The 25,979-nt window shown below is 37.9% G+C and overlaps 1 protein-coding gene across 1 annotated transcript; it reads left to right on the plus strand.

Moving 5' to 3' along the window:
- The first annotated feature begins 14 nt into the window (after positions 1-14).
- Positions 15-23,650, plus strand: TYW3 (tRNA-yW synthesizing protein 3 homolog). Its single transcript, XM_012442756.2, has 6 exons — positions 15-259; positions 3,426-3,506; positions 5,647-5,745; positions 9,650-9,721; positions 11,949-12,082; positions 23,189-23,650. The coding sequence occupies exons 1-6, from the start codon at positions 86-88 to the stop codon at positions 23,406-23,408; spliced, it is 780 nt and encodes a 259-aa protein (XP_012298179.2). The 5' UTR covers positions 15-85; the 3' UTR covers positions 23,409-23,650.
- Positions 23,651-25,979: the final 2,329 nt, after the last annotated feature.

Genomic DNA, 25,979 nt, shown 5'->3' on the forward strand with positions numbered 1-25,979 from the left:
CGGCCACCGCTCGCTTCAATATGGCTGCCCCCAGGGAGAGACGAGTCTACCGTGAAGCTAAGCGCAGACTGTGAGTCCTTCACACATGGATCGCATCGCGGAGTTCAGGAAATGGAAGGTGCAATGTTTGAGCAAAGCGGACCTCAGCCGGAAGGGCAGTGTGGACGAGGATGTGGTAGAGCTTGTGCAGTTTCTGAACATGCGAGATCAATTTTTTACCACCAGCTCCTGCGCTGGCCGCATCCTCCTCCTTGACCGGGTGAGGCCCTTTTGCACCCGTCCAGCGCCTGCCTTCTAGTGCGAAACTTTAGGAGCCCTGTGTGCCCACCCACTGGCCACCCGATCCAGCCTGTTTGTTCCTCTGCGGGATGGTCTCAGTTTCTTTATTTGGGAAATTTAGGGGATTAAATCAGTGCTTCTAAAAGTTTAACGTGGCTATTAATCAGCTAAGAATCTTTTAAAATACAGATACCGATTCTTTAGGTGTAGGGTAGGGTCTGATACTGTGCATTTCTAGCAAGTGCCCAAAAGATGTTGAAACTACTGACTTGGGAACTATCTTGTATGGCAAGGGTTAGAAAACTTGATTTTATTATATAAATACTAAGAAAATTTAAAGACTTTGTAGCCTGTCAGGGTATTGAATGCGGGAATCCGCTCATCAACAGCTCTGACAAGTCATTGTTACTGCGGGCTTGAACATCACCAGGGTTAAGGAGTTCACTGCCTCCTAGTGAGCCCCTTCATTATTACAACTCTTATTACAACTGGTAGTTTTACGCAGAGATAAGTATGATCGTATATAATTTAGGATGGTTAGACTTATGATTTTTAACTTCATGATGGGTTGGCTGGGGTAGTAAATGCATTTTTGGCTTACATTTTCCACTTATGACAGATTTATTGGGATGTAACCCCATCATAAATCAAGGAGCATCTGTACAAACTATACCTCCTTATTTTTAGGTTCAGTTACCCCAGTCGACAGCAGTCTGAACATATTAAATGGAAATTCCAGAAATAAACAATTAGCAAGTTTTAAATTGCATGCTGTTCTGAGTAGCATGATAAAATCTTGAGCCAACCAGTTCCTTCCAGAATGGGAGGTGAATCATCCGTTTGTCCAGAATATTCCACTGTATACTCTTGCTGACCTTTAGTTACTTGGTAGCCCTCTGGGTTATCAGATCGACTGTGGTGGTACATCACAGTGCTTGTGTTCAAGTAACTCTTATATTACTTAATAATGGCCCCAAAGTAAGAGAGTAATGATGCTGGCAATTTGGATCTGCCAACAGTAAGTCATAAAGTGCTTCTTTGAAGTAAAAAGGTGAAAGTTCTTAAGGAAAGACTTAAGGGAAAAAAAAACCCAGCATATGCTGAGGCTGCTAAGATCTGCGGAAAGAACGAATCTTCTGTCAGTGAAATTGTGAAGAAAAAGAAATTCATGCATCTGAGGTTTCAGGCATCCACTAGGGGGTCTGGGGACATCGTCCCTGAGGATAAGGCTGCTTGGGAGTGATACTACTTAGATTAAAAACCACTGACTATGTGACCTTAGGAAAGTTATCTCAACTCTACCCCTTCCTATTCTATGAGCTGAGAATAATAAAGAGTATCTGCTTTATAGGGATTTTGTGTGAAGAAAATATGATAATTTATTGGAAATATTTAGCATTGTGCCTGGCCCTTGCTAAGTACACTGTAAAAGTTGACTGTACTAATTTTATTCGTAGTATTGTGTTAAGAGCATGGAAGGCAGCATATTATTAGGCTCATTCTTTAGGTCCATTATTGACTGATCATTCATTTGCTGATCTCTCACTTTAGCAGAGCCTGTTCATTTTTATATCACTTCCATTACCTCCAGAGCACTGGCATTCTTGCCCACACACTCTCTCTTGCCTGGTTTCCACAACTCTATCTCGCCTGGATTTTTGCAGTGGTTCCCTAACAAGTCACTTAACTACTCTTCTCCAAACCATGTTTGACACCATTAACGGATTCGTGTTTTTAAATTACAACTCTGCTTATCTCTCACCTTTGCTATGTTTTATTACACATTTCTTCTACATCAGAATATCCAAATGCTTACTCTAGTATACCTTTCAACCTTATTTTCCATTGCTTTTCTTCATCTTTAGCTAGTTACTGAAACTGAACTGTTTTTTTTCATCCTGTATTTACTTGCTTTTGCTCACGTGTTTTGGGTTTTTTTTTTTTTTTTCTGAAATGTTTTCCCATCTCTGCATATCTGAGACATGACTCCCAAAACTTCCCTCTCTCACGTGAACACACTCACAAACACATACTACCTACTTGGAAGTAGTGACTGCTTCTGAACTGGTTAGGATTTTCATTTCTCATCTTACACCTTGTATTATGTTTTTTTTTGTTTTGTTTTGTTTTTTTTAATCTGCCTTAGTAAGGATTTGGGGCAACTTACTAACAGGCAGCACAACTAAAAATAAAAAGTGGGAAAATCTGGATAAGTAATATATAGATAAGATGAAGCCAGTGATGGCATTTGTTTCCAGTCCTACCATTAGATCCTGTAAACTTGCTAGAAGTGGGCCATACGTTTGACTCTAAGATTAGAGTAGCCAGCCCAAGATCAGCTACATAAGTCACCATCACCAAAGTCGTACAGTGAAGTCAAAATATTTATTTAGGACATGCACAGCAATTCCCAGTTCCAAGGCGAAGACAGCAGAGTCTCCTGTGGACCTATCATATAAATAGTTACTTTGAGTATAGTGATTTCTGTTCATCTGTATCCTTTTTCCAGTGTCCTTGAGGGGTGGGTTCTATGTATACCCCAAGTACCTAATAGAACTTTGCAAATAAACATTTGTCCAATTTAAGTTAATATTAAAATGTTTGCCTTCTTGAAACTTTGACCTTTCAATCTTAGTTCCATCCTTTAGGACTACGTCTAAAGTCTAATTCAGAGGCCACAAATTTATGCCTGTAGAGACCAAGGAAGTATTATAAATGTGTGAACAACATAGGTGGCAGTAAAGAGTAGTAGGTCTTGTGTGGAATTCGGACAGTGCTGTACTACAAAAGGAATTAAATTTTTTTTTTCCTTTTTTAAATACTGTGCTAGCCAAATAGCTAGAGTACAACTCAGGTGCTGCTGGTATTATCCCTTATACTAATTCCTTTTCTTCTTGCAAAATCATGACCATATTTCAGAAGATGTTTATTAAGTAGTTTTACCTTTCAAATCATTTTCTACCTGAAGTTATTTGTGCTCATTCTTGTTCTGAGTTGACATTACCCAAAAACATACTGAATTTTTTAAATTAACACTTAAAATCCTGACTTGGGATTATTAGTTTAAGAAAGCCTACAATATGCTATGCATTATGCTTATTACTTTTATTAATATTGTATGATTAACTTATATTATTTTATTTTAGGGTATAAATGGTTTTGAAGTTCAGAAACAAAACTGTTGCTGGCTACTGGTTACACATAAACCTTGTGTAAAAGATGATGTGGTAAGTTTTAAAAAATAAATTTGGAAATTAACTTTTAAATTCACAATTACTTTAAATACATATGACAAGAATAGAAAATTCAAGGTGATTTATATGCATAATCATAATGGCTAAAGATTATAAAACCTAGAGAGCTTTCATTACAATGGCTGTTTTTGGGTTGTAGGAGATAAAAGTATGGAAGCATTACTGCTTCTCAACAAAACACATCCTCTTGGACACGCAGAAAGTTCATGGATATTAGACACATATTAGATCCAAATTTTGAATTTTAATTCTGCCATTTGATAACCCTGTAATCTAGAACAAATTATAGAAAGAGAAGGGGATTAGCGCTATCTGTGTGTTACCAGCTTTACTGATATAAATAAATTATATACTACTTACCTGGATTGCTTTTTGAAAATCTTCATATCTCTGCTGGGTTATTTAGTTTCCTAGGTTAAAGAGTTTAGATGAATTCATAAGTTTTTATCAGCCAGGCATTTTTCATTCCCAGTGAATTTACAAATCCAATTCTGTTTTAATCAAAAAAAGATAATTTATTTAACTGGAAAGGACAGATGGAGCTAGAATCAAGTATTGCTAATTCAGATGTTCACATCTTTAGAGTACCCACTTCATCTCCATCTTTGGGCACTGGTTCTCTTTGCAGTGTGCCTTTATTCTCTTCTGCTGCAGGTAATCTTCTTTATGGTAGAAATGGTAGCTGCCAGCAACCCCAGTAGAAAAAGACTTCCTTTTCCAACAATTCATGTGTGCATCCCAGAGAAAGACTCAGAGTTGTCCTGCTCAGATGAGTTGCTCTCCCTCTTAGGTCAATTATTTTTGCTAGTGGAATGAAATAATATCTGTGATCAAACATAAGCAAGCACTTGGCACCTCTGGTATTCTAATAGAGTGATGTGTGACAGGGTCATGATTGACAGCCCCACCAGAATCAAATGGTTTGAGGGAGGGACGATGTTGCCCAGGGATTCTGGGCAGACAATAATAATAACTGTCTCGTATAAATTCTAGCTCAGACATAATATATGTTTCACTGTGCTGCAGGATACACTATAAGATGGATGCAACCAAAGTCAAAAGGCAGGTAGGTACTACCTAGGGAAGAGACTAGTACATGAGTCAAGGTCACTAACAACAAACAAACAAACAACACACATACTAGGCTCAAGTGCTGTAACATTTACTTACAGCAGGAGGAAAGAGACTATACAAAATCTAGCCTTTTGCAAGGCATCAGTCCCCATGGCTAGCAGATTGGTTCCACAGCTGATCAGGGCAGAGTGATGGCATACACCTCCCTTTGTGCTGCAGTAGAAGGACCCTGACCCTTGCCCCATAGGGTCTGAAATACAGAAAGCTAGGAACATGGTCAGGGGCTCAGGGGCCATTGGTTCTCATGTAGCTAAGCAGTTCCAAGGAATTTTTTTTTTTGAGACGGAGTCTTGCCCCATTGCCCAGGCTGGAGTACAATGGCATGATCTTGGCTCACTGCAACCTCCACCTCCCAGGTTCAAGTGATTCTCCTGCCTCAGCCTCCCAAGTAACTGGGATTACAGGCACGTGCCACCATGCCCAGCTAATGCCAAGGGAATTTTATGTGTGCCTGTTACAGAGGGAACAAGAACTTACTGGCTGTGCTCTGAGCTCATTGCATGCGGTGCTATTTGTGAACTTACTAGTGCTCCTGGTAAGTGCTGGTGTTCGGTACAGGATGCTTCTTGGGAACACGGCTTGCAGTCAGGCTTTGTTTGGACCCTTCTCTCACATTACATGTGTCTCTATGTTGATCTAATAAAGAAAATTTAAACAATCCTAATGCAGTTTTTGTATAGTACTTTCCCTTATGAAAATTCTGTCATGGAATTAAAGTAGTAGTTTACCTCTTCAAGATACACTAATAGATAGAAAGAATGGTATAGAAGATTTATGGGAGAACTAGAAAGTTTAAGAAAATAAGCAAGTAAGTTTTTGGTGAAAAAGTACCAAGAAAACAGAGAAAAAAGTTATTGCAGAAAAAGTATGCTGAGTGATTCTGAAAATTTCTACGAGAAATTGAAGTTATGTATGGGGTTAAGAGTCACCAAAGGACAGGGCATATACTTGTGTCTGATATCACTTTTCATTTGTTTAGATTGTAGCTCTGAAGAAAGCAAATGGTGATGCCACTTTGAAATTTGAACCATTTGTTCTACATGTGCAGTGTCGACAATTGCAGGATGCACAGATTCTGGTAAAATTTTGTTGTAATTATACTTGAATGTATAGATACATGGGTAGATGTAATTTTAAACTTTTAACTTTTTATAAATATCAATGAGAGTTTACCTTATTCAAGTAGTTATGTATTTATTTATTTATTATCGATCTGCTCAATCTATTTATTTTTAGTATTAGGAAAAAAGAGTACCTAATCATTACTAGGAAAATATTAAATCCCAAGTTATGGTTCCTGTTTTCTTTCTTAACGTTTTTATTTATAAATTTTACTTCAGCATTCTATGTTTTGTTTTCGTTTGCCAAGTTTTAAGAAAAAATACTGTGGAACTCCATGTACAATTGTTTTAAAGAATATTTCATTTTTCTCATTTAAATGAACATGAGGTAAACATCTGTTTAGTCTTCATTCTTCTTTTTATACCTTTTATATATTTATGTATATAACTAAATTGCATTTTAAGCAACAGTAATGTATTGAGTCTCAGTATGTCAAGTACTAGGGGCACAGTGATGAACAAGATTATAGACTGTCTTGGTTCCTCTCCCAGAGTTAGGAGACAGCAAAAACAAACAAGTGAACAGCCAAATTAAAAAAAAAGAACTGCAAGTTGCAAAATGTTCTAGGAAAGGAAAAAACAACCTGGTAATAACAGTCCAAAAAGCAGCTCACTTGAAGACAGGCTTCTCTAAAAAGGTTTGTTAAAGTTAAAACTTAAAGGAACAGAAAGAGTTAGGCATGCAGCTGGGAAATGAACATTCCAGGAAGATGGAAAATTATTTATAACGTTTTCAGTGGATTTAGAGAGTGGAAAAAAGGTGAGAGAAGGAGGCTGGGGCCAGGTCAGGTAAGGCTTTGTTAGACCAGATTAAAGAGCTCAAATTGCTTTCTGAGTTCAGGGAAAAGTTATCAAAGGGACAGTTTTAAGCAAGGAGTGCTTTCTAGGTTTTGGTTCTGAAAAACTCAGTTCTGCTCCAGCATAGAGAAAGGAGTGCAGAAAGTGAAAAGAGGTGAGTTAGGAGTAGTTTGTGGTGATCTAAGTGTGAAGTGGTGGTGGGTTGGCCAAAGGTGATAGCAGCAAAGAAGGTGAGACAGGAATGGATTCTAATTATATTTCAGTGTTTGAATCTACAGACTTGTAAGGTTGCCTGGAAAAGGACAGCCTGAGGGAGGAGAAGAAAGAGGAATCAAGGATAGATAACTACTTAGATCTGACTGGAGCCCCTGGCTGTATGGTAGTAGCCTTTATCTAGATGGGAAGTGCTGAAGTTGAAGGAATGGGAATCAAGAGTGTGATTCATATGTTAAGTGCTAAATGTCTGTAAGACACCTCTTTTTGTCTGCTAGCATTGCCATAACAAAATAGCACAGACTGGAAACTGTAAGCAACAGAAATTTATTTTTCTCACAATTAGGAGGCTGAAAGTCCAGGATCAAGGTACTGGCAGGGGTGGTTCCTCCTGAGGCCTTTGCCCTTGGCTTGCAGGCAGCTGCCTTCTCCCTGTGTCCTCTCAAGCCCCTTTTTCTGTGTATGCATGCCACTGATGTCTCTTCTGCTTCTTGTAAGGACATCAGTCCTGTTGGATCAGGGCTCCATCCTTATGACCTCGTTTAACCCTAGTTACCATCTTAAAGGTCCCATCTCCAAATATAGTTACATTGGAGTTTAGTGCATCAGCATATAAATTTTGAAGACCTGTAGGCACAATTCAGTCCATAACAACACCACCTAAGTGAAAATTTCAAGTAGGCATTTGGGTAAAAGTCTGGAAGGCAGGGCAGCCATCTGGAGTGAGAATAAACATTGAGAAGACGCCAATACACAATTATTATTTCAAGCCATGAGCCTAGATAAAATCATCTGTGCAGAAAGTACAGAATATAAAGGGAAGAGGGCCTGAGGAACACGAGCATTTAGAGATATTCTCCAAAACATGGTGTTTTATCATTCAGTGGCTCATGGCTTCAGTCTCTGCTCTAACCCTGACCTTTTATCTAACCTTGTTTTAGTCTCATTTTACCACTCCACATCCCTGATGCGTCTCCAGACATGAACTCTCCTGTTTCTATATCCATGTTCTGTTCTCTGTGGTAATCCTGATTGAGCCCAGCCATGCTCTTCTCTGGGCCTAAGCCTCTATGAAAGTCTAACATTTCAGGGAGCTAACTGAGAAATTCACTCATTCACAGCCTCTTTTTGAGCACATACAGACCGAGTGTCAGGCAATCTGCTAAGTATTAGGGAAAAGTAGAAAAAGACAGGTAATATCTCTCTCTTAAGGAGCTCACATTTGTATTCTAGGGGACAGAGGCAGACAATAAGTATGTAAATAAACATAATTTCTCACTGTGAGACGTGCTATAAAGGAGATAAGGAGAGCACTCCACTAGAGAGTGAGGGGAGAGCTGCGTTTAAAGAGGGTGGTTAAAGAAAGCCTTTAAGGTTGCACTGAGCGGAGATTGCGCCATTGTACTCCAGCCTGGGTGACAAGAGTGAAACTCCATCTCAAAAACAAAAAAACAAAAAAGAAGACCTTTTTTAGGCAGTAGCATTGAATGGAAACAGGATGAATGACAAGAAATCCGCCAGGGAAAGCGTAGTCCTGATAGAGGAACAGCAAAAATAAAGAATCTGATATAGGAAAGGGTTTGGAGTATTCAAAGAACAGAAGGGAAGCCACTCAAGGTTAGAGAAAATAGCAGAGTGTGGAACAAATAGAACATCATTAGTCATGGTTTAGAGCTTGGATTCTGTCGCTGGCTAGTCTGCAAGAATGGTTTGAAGGGGGTGAGAGTGAAAGCAGAGACTAATTGGGAGACTCCTTCAGAAGTTAAGGAGAGAGGTGATAGAGACTTGAAGAAGAGTGGGCAGTGGATGTGGCAAGAGCTGGATGAATTTGAGGTATATTGTAGAGGCAGTATCAATAGGAATTGGGTATAGGGAATGAAGAAGTAGAAAGCATCAGGGCTATCTAGGTTTGGAGCTTGAGCAGCTGGATGGATGATGGTGTCATTTACTGAAATTAGAAAGACTGGATGTGAGAAAAATAGATTTGTATAAGGGAAAATCAGTTTCAAGGTAGAGATCTGAACTGGAAATGGGATTCATCTATATATATATGATATTTAAACCAAGGAATCTCAAAAGGAGAGCATGTACTTAGAGCAAGGTTTCTCAGCCATGGCACTATTGGCATTCCAGGTGAAATAATTATTTGTGTGGGGCTGTCCTGTACAGTGGAGAATGTTTGCACTGCATCCCTGGCCTCTACCCACTATTTGCTAGAGATCCCCCTTCCTCTTCTTTTGAGTTGTGACAACTTAACAACCAAAAATGTCTTCAGACATTGCCAGATGACCCCTGGGGTTCGAAATTATTCTTGCTTAAGAACTCCTGAGCTAGAGAAAAGAAGGGACCCATGTCTGCTCCTCAGGGCTCTCTGACATTTAGAGACTGATAAAATAACTTACAAAGTCACCCCGATCAGATCAGAATTTTTGTGCTTTCTATACTTTTCTCATATCATTTCAACAAAGTTTTTTAAGCAATAGAAGGGACACTGAGAAACATTTTACTCATTTTAAAAAGATTTTGTTTTATTTATTTTTATACAACATAATTAGAAGAATGATTGTTTTTGGTTACATTCTGCTTTATGGAAGCAATCACTAGCCAAATGTCGCTGTTTGTTATTGAAGTCTACTTATACTCTTTCTCAATGACACTTCCATAGTTTGTATTTCAATATTTTCCCTGATGTTAGGAGTTTGATAAAAATCATTTTTAAGCATAGTCCATATTGGCTAGCCAAAAAAAAAATAGGTTTAAGGGTTATATATGTTTCTGTAGTTTGTGGAGTCAAACAGATAATGTGATTAGCCACAGTATCAAAATTTAACAAGTTTTATTTTCTTACAGCATTCCGTGGCAGTAGATTCTGGTTTCAGGAACTCTGGCATAACAGTGGGAAAGAGAGGAAAAACTATGTTGGTAAGGTACATTTTGTCAAAGAACAATTTTTACAGTGTAAAGTGATCCAGAGATTGAATAACCTAATTAGACTCCTGCCTTTAGTGTCTCCTTACTCAAATCTTCTTTCCGTTCTCTTATTCATAAACCTTTAGTGACTTACTCCTTCCTACAGGGCAAAGTTCAGAGTTTAGATTTGCATTTGAGGTCTTATTTTATAATATTCTTTTCCACTTACCTTTAACCTGATTCTTAACTCTGCCCTCCTCATCCTAAGTAGGCAAGGCCCAAAAGCGCTGTGACATCATGGAAAGAGTCACAGAGGGAGTTCAAAGTCCCCTGTACTGATACCTGCTGGATCACAGCTCTGCTGTGTGAACTTGGGCCAGCTTCTCCATCTCTCAGGGTCTGAACTTTCTCAGCAGTATCAATGGTCCCGCAAACTACTGTCCTAGGGCCACATTCAGCCCACATGGGGCCAGATTCCACTATACTCATTTGATTCATTATTGTCTGAGGTTGCTTTTGTGAGACAATGGCAAAATTTCATAGTTGTAACATACTGTACAGCTTGCAAAGTCAGAAGGTGTTTACTGTCTGTCCTGTTAGAGAAAAGTTTTGCCAACCTTTTGACTAGATGATCTTAAAAGACTTGCATTCTTTTTGAGTCCTCTGGTCAAGCTAGCCCTTAGATATTTTGCCCTATGATGATCTCCTGTGGTATTTACAGTTTGGCATGGCTTGTGTTGTTTGTTTTTGAACTATTTGAGATTACCCTCCTTCTACCTTTCTATACTCTCCTATTTTCTATCTATCTTTAACAATAACCTATTTCCCAAATAGGAGTGGATTACAAAAGAGGACACCCATAAAGCATAGCTAAATAGAAAATTAAAAAAAAAAACAAAAAAAAAAACAGGGCCTCCAAATGTCTTCCTGATATTCAAAGTCTTAACCAGACTATTTTGCATCTACCTGTTTATGTTTATCTCCCACTCACGTACTTATGCTCTAGCCATATAGAACTATTAGTTGTTTTCCAAGAGTATCATGCTCTTTCATGTCTATCTGCCCACAGATAAATTGTTCCTCTGGCTGGAGTTCTCCCCATCTTCTATTTTTTTTTTTTTTTGAGACAGAGTTTCTCTCTTGTCACCCAGGATGTAGTGCAGTGGCACGATCTTGGCTCAGTGCAACCTCCACCTCCCGGGTTCAAGTGATTTTCCTGCCTTAGCCTCCCAAGTAGCTGGGATTACAGGCCCTTGCCACCATGCCCAGCTAGTTTTTGTATTTTTAGTAGAGATGGGGTTTTACCATGTTGGCCGGGCTGTTCTCAAACTCCTGACCTCAGGTGATCCACCAGCCTCGGCCTCTCTTAATTTTTATGTCTGGTGAAATTGCACTCATTCTTTAAAATCCCAACTCAATTGCTGCTTTTCCCATAAAGCTGAGTCCTTAGACTCAGTTAGTTTCTTCTCTTCAACATTTTCTTGGCATTATGTGTGTGTGTGTGTGTGTGTGTGTGTGTGTGTGTGTGTGTGTGTGTGTTTCTTCCGTCATAACTCTTAAAGCCAGAGACCATGTTATAGTCACCCTGTATCTTCATGCCTTTTAGGGGGCCTAGAACATTGCAGATGCTCAATAAAAGTTAATGGAGTGAATTTTTAGTCTCATAATAATTTTTGTAGCATTTGTATGGTTGTTCTTAACCTCGTTCAGTGTTTGGCTTTACTTGGAACATGCTGACTGTTTCATCAACAGGGCTATTAAGATTGTCAACCCTCAAGCATTGAGAAGCAGGCATTGTGTATCATAGAGGGGGCACGGTTTACTCTTGGCATCATACTCTGCTCCAGGAGCACTGAGACTCTTTGCCATCTAGTTCCTTTGATTTTCCCTTAAGATTTCTACTGAGGTTTTATTTCTTTGTTTTAAGTTGTGTATTGTGGCTTTCTAAGCTATAGTGAGATAGAAATTGTTAAGTTATTTGATTCTTTGATAACATCTTCTTCTCTGAAAGACAATGTATAGAATGCCTTTCTTTAGAAATGACTGTAGATGATGGGAAAATTCTATTTAATCTCCTTTGATTCAACTGTGTTCAGCTAAATTATATCAAAGCACAAACCTAACTGCTGTAATGGAACTAAAGTACGTTCAAACACAGCCCAGACTGAGACTTTCCTTTAGTTACTTTCAGTGTCTCTGGTATCTAAGTCTTTATATCTAAATTGTTTTTACCTTATAGGCTGTCCGGAGTACACATGGCTTAGAAGTTCCATTAAGCCATAAGGGAAAACTGATGGTGACAGAGGAATATATTGACTTCCTGTTAAATGTGGCAAATCAAAAAATGGAGGAAAACAAGAAAAGAATCGAGAGGTATATTATATTTCCATGTTATTCTTACATGCCTAGGTCATCCTTGAAAACATTAATGCATGCCATCTTCAGTTTATAATGCCAACTGCTTATCCATTTGTAGATAATTTAAAAATCTATTTTATTATCATCAGTAATAAAAAAGATGATCAAAGTAATAGATGAGAGTAAGTCAGGCTGCCATGGGCACTAAATGGAGCATAAGGGCGAGTGTCTCTGGGGGATGGTAGGGCACATGATTACCAGAAGCCAAAAGAAAGGGGAAAAACATAATCATTCGGGAAAGACAGCCCAGCAGCCACAGGAACTGTAACTGATCAAGTTGAAGGCAGCCAGAGAAGAGGTGCACACTGTCCCTAGATGTGATCTATCAGAGATTACCTAGACTCTTCTGAGGATAATGGCCTGGTCAATTTTTTTTGTCTGATTAATATTTCACATCTCTACTCTAATACCAAATTCTTGTCATGGATTAGATCTAGAATTACCATAACTTTCTAAGTAGGAAGATATGGCGTTCAGTTCACATCTCCATACTTCTTTTGTTCTTGAGCTTCACCTCCTGGCAAAGGAAACTCTTGTATTACTTTCTTCTACAGCTTTTTTCCCAACTTTTTTATATATAAAGAATAAAGTTTATATATGAAGTAGTAAATATTATGCTGTCTTTCATATATGAAAGTAATGCCACTGACCTACCATCAGCAAGATGCATAGTTTTGAGTTATTCAAGGAGTAATAGCCAATTTGATGTCATTTATAATTTCCTTTTTTTCTTCTCCCCTCCCTTTTGGCTACCTCACATTCAGTCAATTATGCCTAAATATCTCTTCAGTCATTCTGTCTCCATCCATATTGCTTCTTTCCTCATTCACGACCATTGCTTAACTTGCCTGTTTACATTCTTTAATACTTAGAACTTTTCCTGAAGCAGTTAAGGCCAGAAGTGCTAGTGGTGGCAGTGTAAAAGAGTGAAATGAGGTAGAATTAGGCCAAAAGGCAGAACTGGGTTAAAATCCTGGTTCTGAGTTACTCAGTCTGGTTCCACCAAATGGCTCAACTCTCTGGACTTCAATTTTCTTATCTCTAACTTCTGGGAAATGCCTATCTTAAAGAATAATTGCTATATGCACTAGATATGTATAATGACTGCTCTGATGGTGTTATGTTTTGGACTCTCAGGACAAGATAGCCCTTCTCCTTCTTCATTGATTCATGGAGAATAAACTTATAACTATAAAAATACTTGCCATCCAGGCTTTCTCAGCTAGGGTTCCTCATTTGAACCACAGAATTCACAAAATTATTTGAGTGACTATTTTCTGAATTATCTCAAGGATTTTATGTAACATGTACCATTTTAGATACATTGGAGAAAAGTTAATTCATTACTTACAATGGATGTCTTAGGGTACTAGAGCTTAATTTTCTAGCCACACGCTGGTTGAGAAAAACTGACCACAAAAATCTGGCCACAAAATGCTCTGAGCAAGTATTTTAACTAAAATAAAATTTTAAATAAGCAGCTACCCACTCCACCAGACTATAGACTACTGTACGTTAAGTATTTACTGGTACCATTCCATAAGTTTACCACTTACTAAGTTATAATCCAGTGAGACTGTTTGCTAAAACATAGGAGGTAGCAAATCAGTTTTCTCTATTTCCTTATTTGAATTTTAACAAGCTTATAAATATAGCCCAAGATCAACTAACTATACACCTGGTGAAGTTAATTGAGCTACGTTCACCAACTATAAAATCAAATTATGCTTAAATCCATTGACTCAAAAATATGTTTTGAGATTATAATGTGCATGCTGCCATCAAGAGCCATGCTTATCATATAAAATCAGGGAAAAATTAAAGAAGGGTAAAAATGTCTTAAGATACTGATTAGAAGATTACATGTGAATTCAGAAAGTGAGAACAAATTAAGGAGCTCCTTTGGGAACAGCTGTATGTTCAGCCAAATGCAGAGAAAGAGTTAGTCTTCTGATGTTGAAAAGAGAAAAAATAAATACTGTAGGTGATGAGTTATGCAATCAGACATTCATTAAGTACTAAGATTGGTTTGTCATAGGACCAAAGTTTCACAATTCTAGTATCTATAATAGAATTTCCAAAACTCAGAAAATCCTAAAGAAACATTTCAGCAGTAAGAAATGTTCTGGAAATGTGAAAATTAAAGAGATAAAATATTTTTAATAGAAAAAGGCCTTGTTCATGAGAAACAATTCCTAAGCCCACTTCTTAGTGGGAAGAGACTTATCCATTGGGTTCCTGTTGTTTCTGGAGCTGGGCAAGACAAGGCCTTCAAGCAGCAGCCTGCTTTATAAACAGCTAATTTGGAGACTAGAAGAGACAGGGACTGACACCAGATGGAGGAAGATAATTCATACATAATGATGTAGAGAAATTTGGATAACTATTGACTAGCTACAAAGAAGGCTATCTTTGTATTTATTAATAAGCAGTCAGCACATGGATCAAATGAAACCACCATTTGGCTATGAGTAGCATAAAATTAGCCATGTTCTTTTCACCAACTGTGTAATGAGAAAATATTAAATAAAATATACAATGAAGTGGCAGAATATATTGTCATATAATGTTGATAAAGCAAATCTGGAAGAAAAGTAATTGAATTCATTTTCAATCATTAATTTTTTTTCTCTTTTTTGTGATAAAACATATGTAACAGGAAATTTACCATTTTAACCAGTGGCATTAAGTACATTCACATTGTTAAGCAACTGTCACCACGTTCCATCTCCAGAACATTTTCATTATCACAAACTAAACCTCTATACCCATTAAACACTAATTCTCCATTCCTCATCCTCCAATCCCCTGGTCACCACTATTCCATTTCCTCTCTCTATGAATTTCACTATTATAGGTAATTCATCTAAGTGGGATCATTCAATATGTACCCTCTAGTATCTGGTCTGTTTTACCTAGTTAATGCAGGATTCATCCATGTGGTAATGTGTATCAGAATTTCAGTTCTCTTTAAGACAGAATAATATTCCATTGTATTTATAGACTGTGTTTTGTTATTCATTCATCTCAATGGTTAGTTGTCTTTCCCTTTTGGCTATTGTAAATGATGCTGCCCTGAACATTACTGCACAAGTATCTGAGTCACTGCTTTCAGTTCTGTTGGATATATACTCAGAAGCGGTGTAGTGTAATTAAAGAAAGCTTCATGGAAAAAGTCACTGAGCAGGGCCTAAAATGCAGGTAGGATTTTTATATGAAGAGCTCTGCAGAAGAGGGAAATAGCATGATAGGTGAAAAAGAACAGCATGAACAAAGAAAAAAGAGATAGTGATATGGTTTGGCTTTGTCCCCACCCAAATCTCATCATGAATTCCCATGTGTTGTGAGAGAGAGCTGGTGGGAGGTAACTGAATTATGGGAGCAGGTCTTTCCTGTGCTATTCTTGTGATAATGAACAAGTCTCATAAGATCTGATGGTTTTAAAAATGGGAGTCCCCCTGCACAAGTTCTCTTCACTTGCCTGCTGCCATGTGAGACATGCGTTTCACCTTCCACCATGATTGTGAGGCCTCCCCAGCCACATGGAACTGTAAGTTCATTAAATCTCTTTCTTTTATAAATTGCCCACTCTCAGGTATGTCTTTATCAGCAGCATGAAAATGGACTAATACAGTAAATTGGTACCAGTAGAGTGGGGCACTGCTGAAAACATGCCCAAAAATGTGGAAGCAACTTTGGAACTGGGTAACAGGCAGAGGTTGGAACACTTTGGAGGGCTCAGAAGAAGACAGGAAAATGGGGGGACAGTTTGGAACTTTCTAGAGACTTGATGAATGGTTTTGACAAAAATGCTGATAATGATACGGACAAGGAAATCCAGGCTGAAGTGGTCTCAGATGGAGATGAGGAACTTGTTGGGAACTGGAGCAAAGTGACTCTTGCTGTGTTTTAGCAAAGAGACTGGCAGCATTTTGCCCCTGCCCTAGAGATTTGTGGAACTTTGACCTTAAGAGAGATGATTTAGGGTATCTGGCAGAAGAAATTTCTAAGCAGCAAAGCATTGACTTGGGTACTGTTAAAGGTATTCAGTTTTATAAAGTAAGCAGAACATAAACGTTTGGAAAACTTGCAGCCTGACAATGTGATAGAAAAGAAAATCCCATTTTCTGAGGAGAAATTCACGCCGGCTGCAGAAATTTGCATAAGTAACAAGGAGCCTAATGTTAATCACCAAGGCAGTGGGAAAGATCCAGGGCATGTCAGAGGTCTTCACAGCAGCCCCTTCCATCACAGGCCCAGAGGCCTAGGAGGAAAAAGTCATTTTGTGGGCCAGGCCCAGGGTCACCATGCTGTGTGCAGCCTAGGAATTTGGTGCCTTGCATCATTGGTGCCTTTCATCCATGGCTAAAAGGGGCCAACGTAGATCTTGGCCCATGACTTCAGAGGGTGCAAGCCCCAAACCTTGGCAACTTCCATGTGGTGTTGAGCCTGTGAGTGCACAGAAGTCAAGAACTGGCATTTGGGACCTCCACCTAGATTTCAGAAGATGTATGGAAACACCTGGATGCCCAGGCAGAATTTTGCTGCAGGGGCAGGGCCCTGATGGAGAACCTCTGCTAGGACAGTATGGAAAGGAAATGTGGGGTTGGAGCCCCAACACAGAGTCCCTACTTGGGCATTGCCTAGTGGAGCTGTGAAAAGAGGGCTATAGACCCCAGAATGATAGTTCCACTGACAGCTTGTACCATGCACCTGGAAAAGCCACAGACACTCAACACCAGCCTGTGAAGGCAGCTGGGAGAGAAGCTGTACCCTGCAAAGCCACAGGGGCCGAGCTGCCCAAGACCATGGGAACCTACCTCTTGCATCATTGTGATCTGGATGTGAGGCATAAGTCAAAGGAGATCATTTTGAAGCTTTAATATTTCACTGCCCTGCTGGATTTCAGACTTGAATGGGGCTTGTAGCCCATTTGATGTGGCCAATTTCTCCCATTTGGAATGGCTGTATTTACCCAATGCCTGTACCCCCAGTATTTAGGAAATAACTAATTTGCTTTTGATTTTACTGGCTGATAGTTGGAAAGAACTTGCCTTGTCTCAGATGAGACTTTGGACTATGGACTTTTGAGTTCGTGCTGAAATGAGTTAAGACTCTGGGGGACTGTTGGGAAAGCATGATTGGTTTTGAGATGTGAGGACATGAGATTTGGGAGGAGCCAGTGGAGGAATGATACGGTTTGGCTCTGTCCCTACCCAAATCTAATCTTGAATTCCCATGTGTTGTGGGAGGGACCTAGTAGGAGGTAATTGAATCATGGGGACCAGGTATTTCCTATGCTGTTCTCATGATCGTGAATAAGTCTCATGAGATTTGATTGTTTTAAAAATGGGATTGTCCCTGCACAAGTTCTCTTTTCTTGTCTGCTCCCATGTAAGACATGCCTTTCACCTTCCACCATGATTGTGAGGCTTCCCTAGCCACATAGAACTATAAGTCCGTTAAATCTCTTTCTTTTGTAAAATGCCCAGTCTTGGGTATGTCTTTATCAGCAGGGCGAAAATGGACTAATACAGACGGCAATATGTAAGCCATAAACAGGGATCAGTGAATGGTTCAGTTTACCTAGAAGATTAGAGAGTAACAATTTCTGTTATATAACTTTGCTGCTTTTCTTCCTGCTTGTGATATTTCTTCTTAGTTTCATTGTAGGGTTCTCTTCTTCTACCTCTTCATTAAATACTGTTCTCCAAGTTTCTGTCCTTGGCCCATGGCTTCAACTAGTTCTGCTACTTTTCCATGTACTGGCAGGTCTTCCAAATCTTTCTAGAGTGTTGGGCCAACATATCCAATAACCGTTTGAACATATCTAATTAAAATATCTCACCAGCTTTTCCTTAATATGTTTCTTATGTTATTCTAACCCCCCTAGCCATTTTCTTAGTTCTGATTCTTACCATCATTTAGCAGTATCATTACAGTTTATGCCTCAGTGCAAAACAGAGATGTGTATTACATTGATTTACAGTTATTTAATTGCACATCTTTTTTTTCTACTGCAACATGGTCACATTGAAGATAGGACTTCCCCCGGCCCCCAACTTTACACACATACACAAACACACTTGAGATATCTCATCCTACAACATAAATATATCTAGCTCATAATAGAAACCCAAGAAACATTTATTCAATTAATTATAAAAGATAAAGGAACTCAAGAGTTAACACATTATATTGAGTTCTCCAAAGGCAAAAACAGTTTCTTGCTCATCATTATATTCTGAGTGTCTGGAATGAGAATAGTGGTTAATAAATGTTCACAAATTTAGTTGATTAGACTTTTTCATAAATAGTGCTACTTTTTTAAGGCATCAAAGCATTAGGATGATTATTCTGGAAGACCTGTGAGATGGCTTAGAGATGGGGGTGAGTACAAGTAGGCTCTTTCTATAGTCTTGGGAAGAAGTAATAGGACCCTGAGTAACAAGATGAATGAGAATGAGACTGCAGAATATCAATCAGACATGGCAGCAGACTGGAAATAGGAGTAACACAGAGAAGGAAGATTAAATAACAGACGTCTTAGATTCCTCATAATTGCTAGTCTCACCATTTTTCTTTCTTATTTTTTTGGCAGAGATGAGGTCTTGCTATGTTGCTCAGGTTGGCCTCGAAATCCTGGCCTGGCCAGAAGTCATTGTCACGCCTTAGCCTCCCAAAGTTTTGAGATTACAAGCATGAGCCACTGCACATGGTCAAGTCTTATAATTTCTAAAAATGGGTCTAAAACAGCTAAATAAATAACACACATTTCCCTGTACAGTTGGCCCTTGAACAACATGGGGCTAGGGTCACCACCGTGCTGTGCGGTTGAAAATCCATATGGCTTTTGTTGTTGTTTTTGAGACAGGGTCTCACTCTGTCACCCAGGCTGGAGTACAGTGGCATGATCTTGACTCACGGCAACCTTTGCCTTCCAGGCTCAAGTGATCTTCCACCTCAGCTTCTCGAGTAGCTGGTACTACAGGTGTGTACCACCAAGCTCAGCTAATATTTTGTATTTTTTTGTAGAGATGGGGTTTCGCCATGTTGCCCAGGCTGGTCTCAAACTCCTGGACTCAAGTGATTGCCTGCCTTGGCCTCCCAAAGTGTTGGGATTATAGGCATAAGCCACCACACCTGGCTGACATATGACATGACTCCCAAGAAACTTAGGTACTGATACACTACTTTTGACTGAAAGCCTTATTTATAACATAAGCAGTTGATTAGTACATGTATTGTATATTATATATATTACATACTGTATTCTTACAGTAAAGTAAGCTAGAGAAAAAAATGTTATTAAGAAAATCCTAAGGAAGAGAAAATATATTTACTATTGATTAAGTGAAAGTGGATCATCACAAAAGCCTTTATCTTTATCGTCTTCACCTTGAGTAGGCTGAGGAAGAGGAGTGGTTGGTCCTCCTGTCTCAGGGATGCCAGAGGCAGAAGAAGTAGAGAAGTTGGAAGGAAAAGCAGTAATATTCAGTGTAGCTTTTATTGAAAAAAATCTGCATGTAAGTGGACCTGCATAGTTCAAAACCATATTATTCAAGGGTCAACAGTATACTTATGACCAAATAAGTAAATAATATAAAGTGAAAACATATATTTTCTAATAGTTTTTCATGGGACATCCTCCTTACCCCCATTTTTTTTCCTCCCAATTCCTCTCTTATCACATCATCAGCTTCCATTCATCCTTGCAGTTCAGCCCAGGCATTGGATCTTATGACCAGGAGGATTTTGTGATTGCAGTTGGAGCACTGCGTGCCCAGCGTGCCTCCACTTTCTCTTTTTCATGGCATGGTAAATGTGGCTTTACATCTGCAGCTCCTGTTAAACCACAAGCTGCTTGAGAGCACAAACCACAGACCACTTCTCTGTGCTTCTAGTACCTGGCACTGGGCCTGTCACATATATGCTGTTTTTTAATGAAAATGCTAGAGCTTAATCAGTTAAAATCTAAATACATAACATATTAGAATAGACTTCTTTGATATTTGTGAATGATGGAAGCCTAAAAGGGAATAAAATTGTTCCTCAATTTCCTCAATTCTGTGTTTTGTTTGAGAAGTCAAAGAAATACCAGCTTTCTGTTGCAAGTGGTTTTCTAACTGACATTGAAAAACAAGAATTCATTTTCTCAGGCTTGGCCTGAAAACTTATGAAGAGAACTATTTGCTTTTCTTTCAAGGAGAGAAAAAACACAGTTGCCTGAACATACTTTTATTTTTTTTTTTTTAATACTCAGAGCTCATTGCCTGTGTACTTTTGAAAAAATTGTACTTTTGAGAATCAGGCTTAAGTGTTACTGTATAAGGAGAGAACTTAACTTTTGACTTATTGAGTACTATTTCTCAAAGGATTGTTAAAGTTCTCTTAGAAAAGGGAAAGGAAAACTGGTATTTGAAGTTTTTATTCAGGAAAGGATCTTTGTTCCATTTTACCAGTTGTTTTGGTACCCTAAGGATGTAGCTTTGAGTTCTCACGTTCTTTAATTGTTGATTAAAGCAAAGCATACATTCCTCTTTAATTACTTTTTTTTAAATGTGATCGATGAGACATTTTTCACAAGGTGTTAATTCTCTGTGATCATAAAGGAGGAATTTAATCTTATCTTTCATTGTCTAGGAAGAAAGTATAAGAAAAAAAACACTGAGTTACCTAACCCTAAAGTGCTGGGTAGATCAAGAAAATGAGGTTGTATAACGTGGATAGCATCTTATGATCAGGATGAGCCACACCATCTTGTGGCATGCTCAGATTTATGTTTTAGATAACATTAATCTAGGTCATTCTGAACAGGCAGTGTGGAACATGAGAAGGATACCAATCATGACATCACCTAAGATGGTGACAAGACCTGGAAAGAAAGATCAAACGAAGCATAGAAGTTTTCATCAATGTAAGGAACCAAACAGAGTATTGGTAGATGATGTGAAGAGCAAATGAAGAAATTTGGGAAAATGTTGATGAGCCAGTTGATGACCTCATCTCTCAGCTCTGTGGTAGCAGGATATGGAAAGGATAGGCAGTCTCCACTTGGGAGGAACAATGGAAAATTGTGTCTATAGGGGAGCCAGGTTTCAGTAAAGGGTGCATTAAGTGAAAGGATGTTACCGTGGAACAAGGTCTGAAAAGTTATGTATGTCATGTTTCTCAGTCTTTTTAAATTTAACTCTATATCCCTTTTTGAGATTAATTTATTCATTGATAAAATATTTATTGAGCATTGAGCATCTATTATTTGCCAGGCACAGCACTAGCTATCAAAGTGTACAGGGATGAGTGCATAAGTTCTTGAAAATGGACAAGATATGTACTAATCATGTTGTATATATATTAGAATTATATGAAGTATTTAGGAATAGGTGGCTATTTGGAGTTTTCAAGTCTTATAGGCTTCGCAAGTAGAACTTAGCCTGTTCATTGACTCAAACAAAGATGAAAATTGGTCCAAATAAAGATCTATTCTGTAGATATCAAAAATTTCCTGCCATAGTCTCCCATTATAATAGGACATAAAAGTAAGATAAGATCTCTGCAGTGGCAAGGGGTTTTCCTAACTTTCAGATCATTCTAATTTGGGACCTAGGATAATACATTTATGGTTACCTTTTTTATTCAGTGGTTATTCATTCATTCATTAGATTACTGAGTATGCCAGCACTCTACTACATGCTAAGAATATAACAGAAGATAGGTAGATAGGATTCTTGGTCTCATGAAGTCTGTATTCTATAAAAGTAGTCATTTTTGAGAACTAACTCTCTGCTAGGTACTTACATATATCTGTAATCCTCTGACAACCCTGCTAGGTACAGGATAATAATATCCAGCTTTATAAATGTGAAAAATCAAGACTGTGGGAAATTAATTGGAATTAGCTGACTTCAGCTTTCCCAAAGGAATGTTGTTGTCAAATACATGCAACACACCATGCTGCCTACTGCCTTCCAACATATACTGAAGGCTACTGTGTCAAGCAGAGTTTTGTGTTAGGTGTTAACATAAGGGTAGATAAAAAAGAAACGAGGCCTGGTTCTCAGAGAGCTTACAGTTTATTGTATCACAAAATCAATACTAAAACTTTAATAGAAAAATGAATAAAGGAAAAGAACAATTTACACTAAAAAATTCAAATAGCTAATGAATGAGAAACATTCTATTTTACTTACAAATAAATGAAAGTTAAAATAATGAGATACCATTTTCACCCATACAGATAGAATGTGTTTTTTGATGGTAATATTCAACGTATAGGTGTAGCGATCTCTCTCAAGTGCTGCTATTAGAAGCATATTTCTTTGAACATCTATTGTGGAAAACAAACGGTATTTATCAAGAGCCTTGTAATGTTTATGCCCTTTAACTATGTGATCATATTTCTAGGTGTCTATAGTAAAGAAATGGCTAAAAACTCACATCACATCATTTTCAAAAAGGCTTACCACTTTTTTGTTTGTATCAGGGAAAATTTGAATATAAATAAAGTCCAGTCTAGATGACATAATGTTATACTGCCATTCTCAATAAATATTAAATTTGAAAAAAACAATGTAAAACTTTATATGTAATATTCTCACTGTGAAAAATAGGTATATGAATTAATAAATACATTAATTCAGACTTCATTAATAAGCCTAAAAGAAAAATATTGAGAGCAGTTATTTCTAGTTATGTAGAGGTGATCTGTATTTGTAACCTCATACATTTTACAAATTGCCTAAAATGAGCGATTACGATTATGCTTTTTGTAATAAGGAAGTACTAATTCTTTTTTACCCTCTTCTTTGACCCCTACATTCGGAAATTGAGGTAGGATAGAGATTGTCAAGAGGTGATTCCCAACCCAACTTTCAGGGCTGTTCTTAAAAAACTGAAAGCACGTTTATTTCCCTAGAAAAACGTATTATTTATTTGATTTATTTTATATTTATAAAGCTAATATGGGACATAGTCAAATTTATATCTTATAAGCTCTTGGTATATTTCAGTCATTTCATTTCAGTACACACAGATATAACCATAGTACTTATTTCTTTACAGGTTTTACAACTGCCTACAGCATGCATTGGAAAGGGAAACTATGACTGACTTACATCCCAAGATCAAAGAGAAAAATAACTCATCATATACTCATAAGAAACAAAGAAACCAAGAAAAAGCACATGGCCAGTGTATTACTAAAGGAAATGATAAAGAACTTGAAAATGATGATCATGACGATATAGGAATCAATATTACCATCTTCCCTGAAGACTACTGAGTTTTAGTTCTGGCATGTCTTGGTTGTAATGTTTCTAGGTTTTATAAAGCTGCTCTTTATAAGAGTATTTTAGTTGGTTGAGTGTATCAGCCATTCAGAAAAATAAGATGTAATTTCTCTACATTTTAGAGAAACCTATCTTATAAAAATAGATAGCTAAAAACAGCTTCGTGTGTTTGCTCATTGAATACTGCCTTTTTTAGTCACGTAGAGATTGCAAAAATAAAATTGTGATTTTTTAATGCCTCTCTTTTTATTTCTTTCAATTTCTACTTCTGCAAAACAGGAAAACTAAGTATACCTTTTCAAGAAACTCTTAACATCAGTGATGTTTAAATAAATATCATAATAACGTTTTATTTACTATTAACTTTGAAACCTCCAGCCTTTAAAGGTGGAGTCAAAGTTTGCTTTTGTTGCCAGAGTCCAGTAAGAAGTTTTTTCCTCCCTTTGGACCTTGTGGATAAAACAACTGATACGTTTTTGTTCAGGACAAAATATCTGAACCCTCTCTCCCCAGTATTTTTCACAAACTAGAGCCTGCCACTGACACAGTCTCTGTGAAACACATGGGCATAGTTTTTCACTAAGCCTGATCAGAAATGACTACTAAGACCAAGCATCCTAACAGAACAAATGTGCTATGGAAAATTGTAAGGATCAAAAGCCTTTGGTTTGAATTCTAGCTTGTACATGGAAGTTAGAGTTCCTTGAGCAAATCATTTAATTTCCTAGGGCTTCTATTTCCTCTTCTGCATAATGGTAATTCTATTACCTACCTTATAGGGGTGTTGCCACTATCAAGTTTTAAAATGTGAAAGTATTTATTAATAGATCGTTATGTATATGCTACTATTTTATGTGTTTTCAGAATGTACCAAGTCATAAAAATATATATTTAAAGGGAAATTACTAAGTAGTCATATAACTAATAATTATAAAAATACCAGTGTCAAATAAAAATTGTATAAGATAGTGAACATTATTTTGGGCATTTCCTAATAATGTTATAGTTTATCTAAGTTAACTTTATATAAATTAGATTTGCCCCCATTGGCTTGCCTTCTAACAGGTAAGAGTTGGTATTCTCATTTTCAAAATAGGTAGAATTCATGGACATCTATTGTCCTCTAAATAAAATGAGAGATGGTGTCTAGGTAGCTCTGAAGTTATTGTAAGGTTTTTTTTTTTTAATCATTGTTCTGAACTGCTGTCTTTGGGGCCTATAAAATAAGATGCTGATATTTACTGACCTAATTTCTTGTAGTGTTCCCACAACATTTAGGACGTCTTCAAGCAGAGTCTTTGTTTCATTGTTTGAGAAACAACTTCCCCTGAGTCCTCAATCTCCTTGCTATTCTGCAGCATGTGGTGCTGTCAAAGGCTTCCTGAATGCTGTCTTCTTAATCACTTCCCCGTTTATGGCAAATCCTTGGTTCTTTTTCCCTCCAATACTTTAACAGTTTTCAACATTTATTGCATCTTGAAAAAAATACAAAAAGGACCCAGGACTCTCCAGGGAGAGACACTAGGTATTCTCTATACATACATACATATATTTATATATAAAAGGTCAGAAGTTTTTCTAATTGTAAACCAAAGGGTAATAACTTTGTAAGCATTACCAGATATCTGTCTTTGGCCTTCATCTTGCATTTCTTACTTCACCCTAGCCATCACATTAATTCCAGTAGACTTAACCCATCAGACAGTGATTCCCAGCTTTCTTTCCCTAACCTACCTCCTCAGCTTTGGCTAACTGCTGGATCTCTCCAGTAGAGCTGTTATTTTTTTAAATTTTTCTCTCTTGTTAGACTTCTCCCTTCCTGATTCTTTGGCTTTAGAGTGCAGCCCTTGGTTGGGACTTTCATTTGTCTGAGCCCACTGACATTTTCTAGTTGCTGGCTTTTTCAGTGCCTACGCAAGGAGAAAAAACAAGACAGAACAAAACAGGAAACTTGCCACTTTGTTCTTCAGATCCCCCAAATCCCCATCTCGTCCACTTTCTTCCCTCTACCTGCCAGTGTTTGTTTTATATATAATGTTTAAATAGAAGGAATAAAGTATGCCTATTCCATCTTCCCAGAATCAGAAGTCTAATTTTAAGTAAGTATTGATAATATCTAATATCAAATTGTTGGGGTACATTGTTGAGGACACCTTTGCAAAGCCATTCAGATGATAGCCATGGATTCCTCATACCAATGCTGTATCCATCTTCCAGCCTGTGTGCTTTGCTGCTCTGGCTTCAGGCTCCTGGATCCTCTCCACCCTAAAGGAGAGAAGGAAATGCCTGGAAGCCTGTTTCCTGCACCCCCTGCCAACCACCACACATACTCACACTCCTTGTCTCAGCCAGTAATGACGAGTGCAGAGCTTCAAACTATGTTGCCCAGAAATGGGATAAACTTGGATGTGCAATTGCCATCTAAGCTCTCAGCAGTACCTGGCTTATCCTGGGACTTCACCTGAAATTCTATGGGTATCCTTACTTTTTTGCCAGTTTCTCCCACAAGTACCTGCTTAATAAATCAAGATGTTTGAATAATGTCTTATTCTGAAGGAACCTGA

This window comes from Aotus nancymaae, unplaced genomic scaffold (assembly GCF_030222135.1).
Source record: "Aotus nancymaae isolate 86718 unplaced genomic scaffold, 86718_ANA_hifiasm-v0.15.2.pri h1tg000007l, whole genome shotgun sequence".
Classification (NCBI taxonomy): Eukaryota; Metazoa; Chordata; class Mammalia; order Primates; family Aotidae; genus Aotus; species Aotus nancymaae.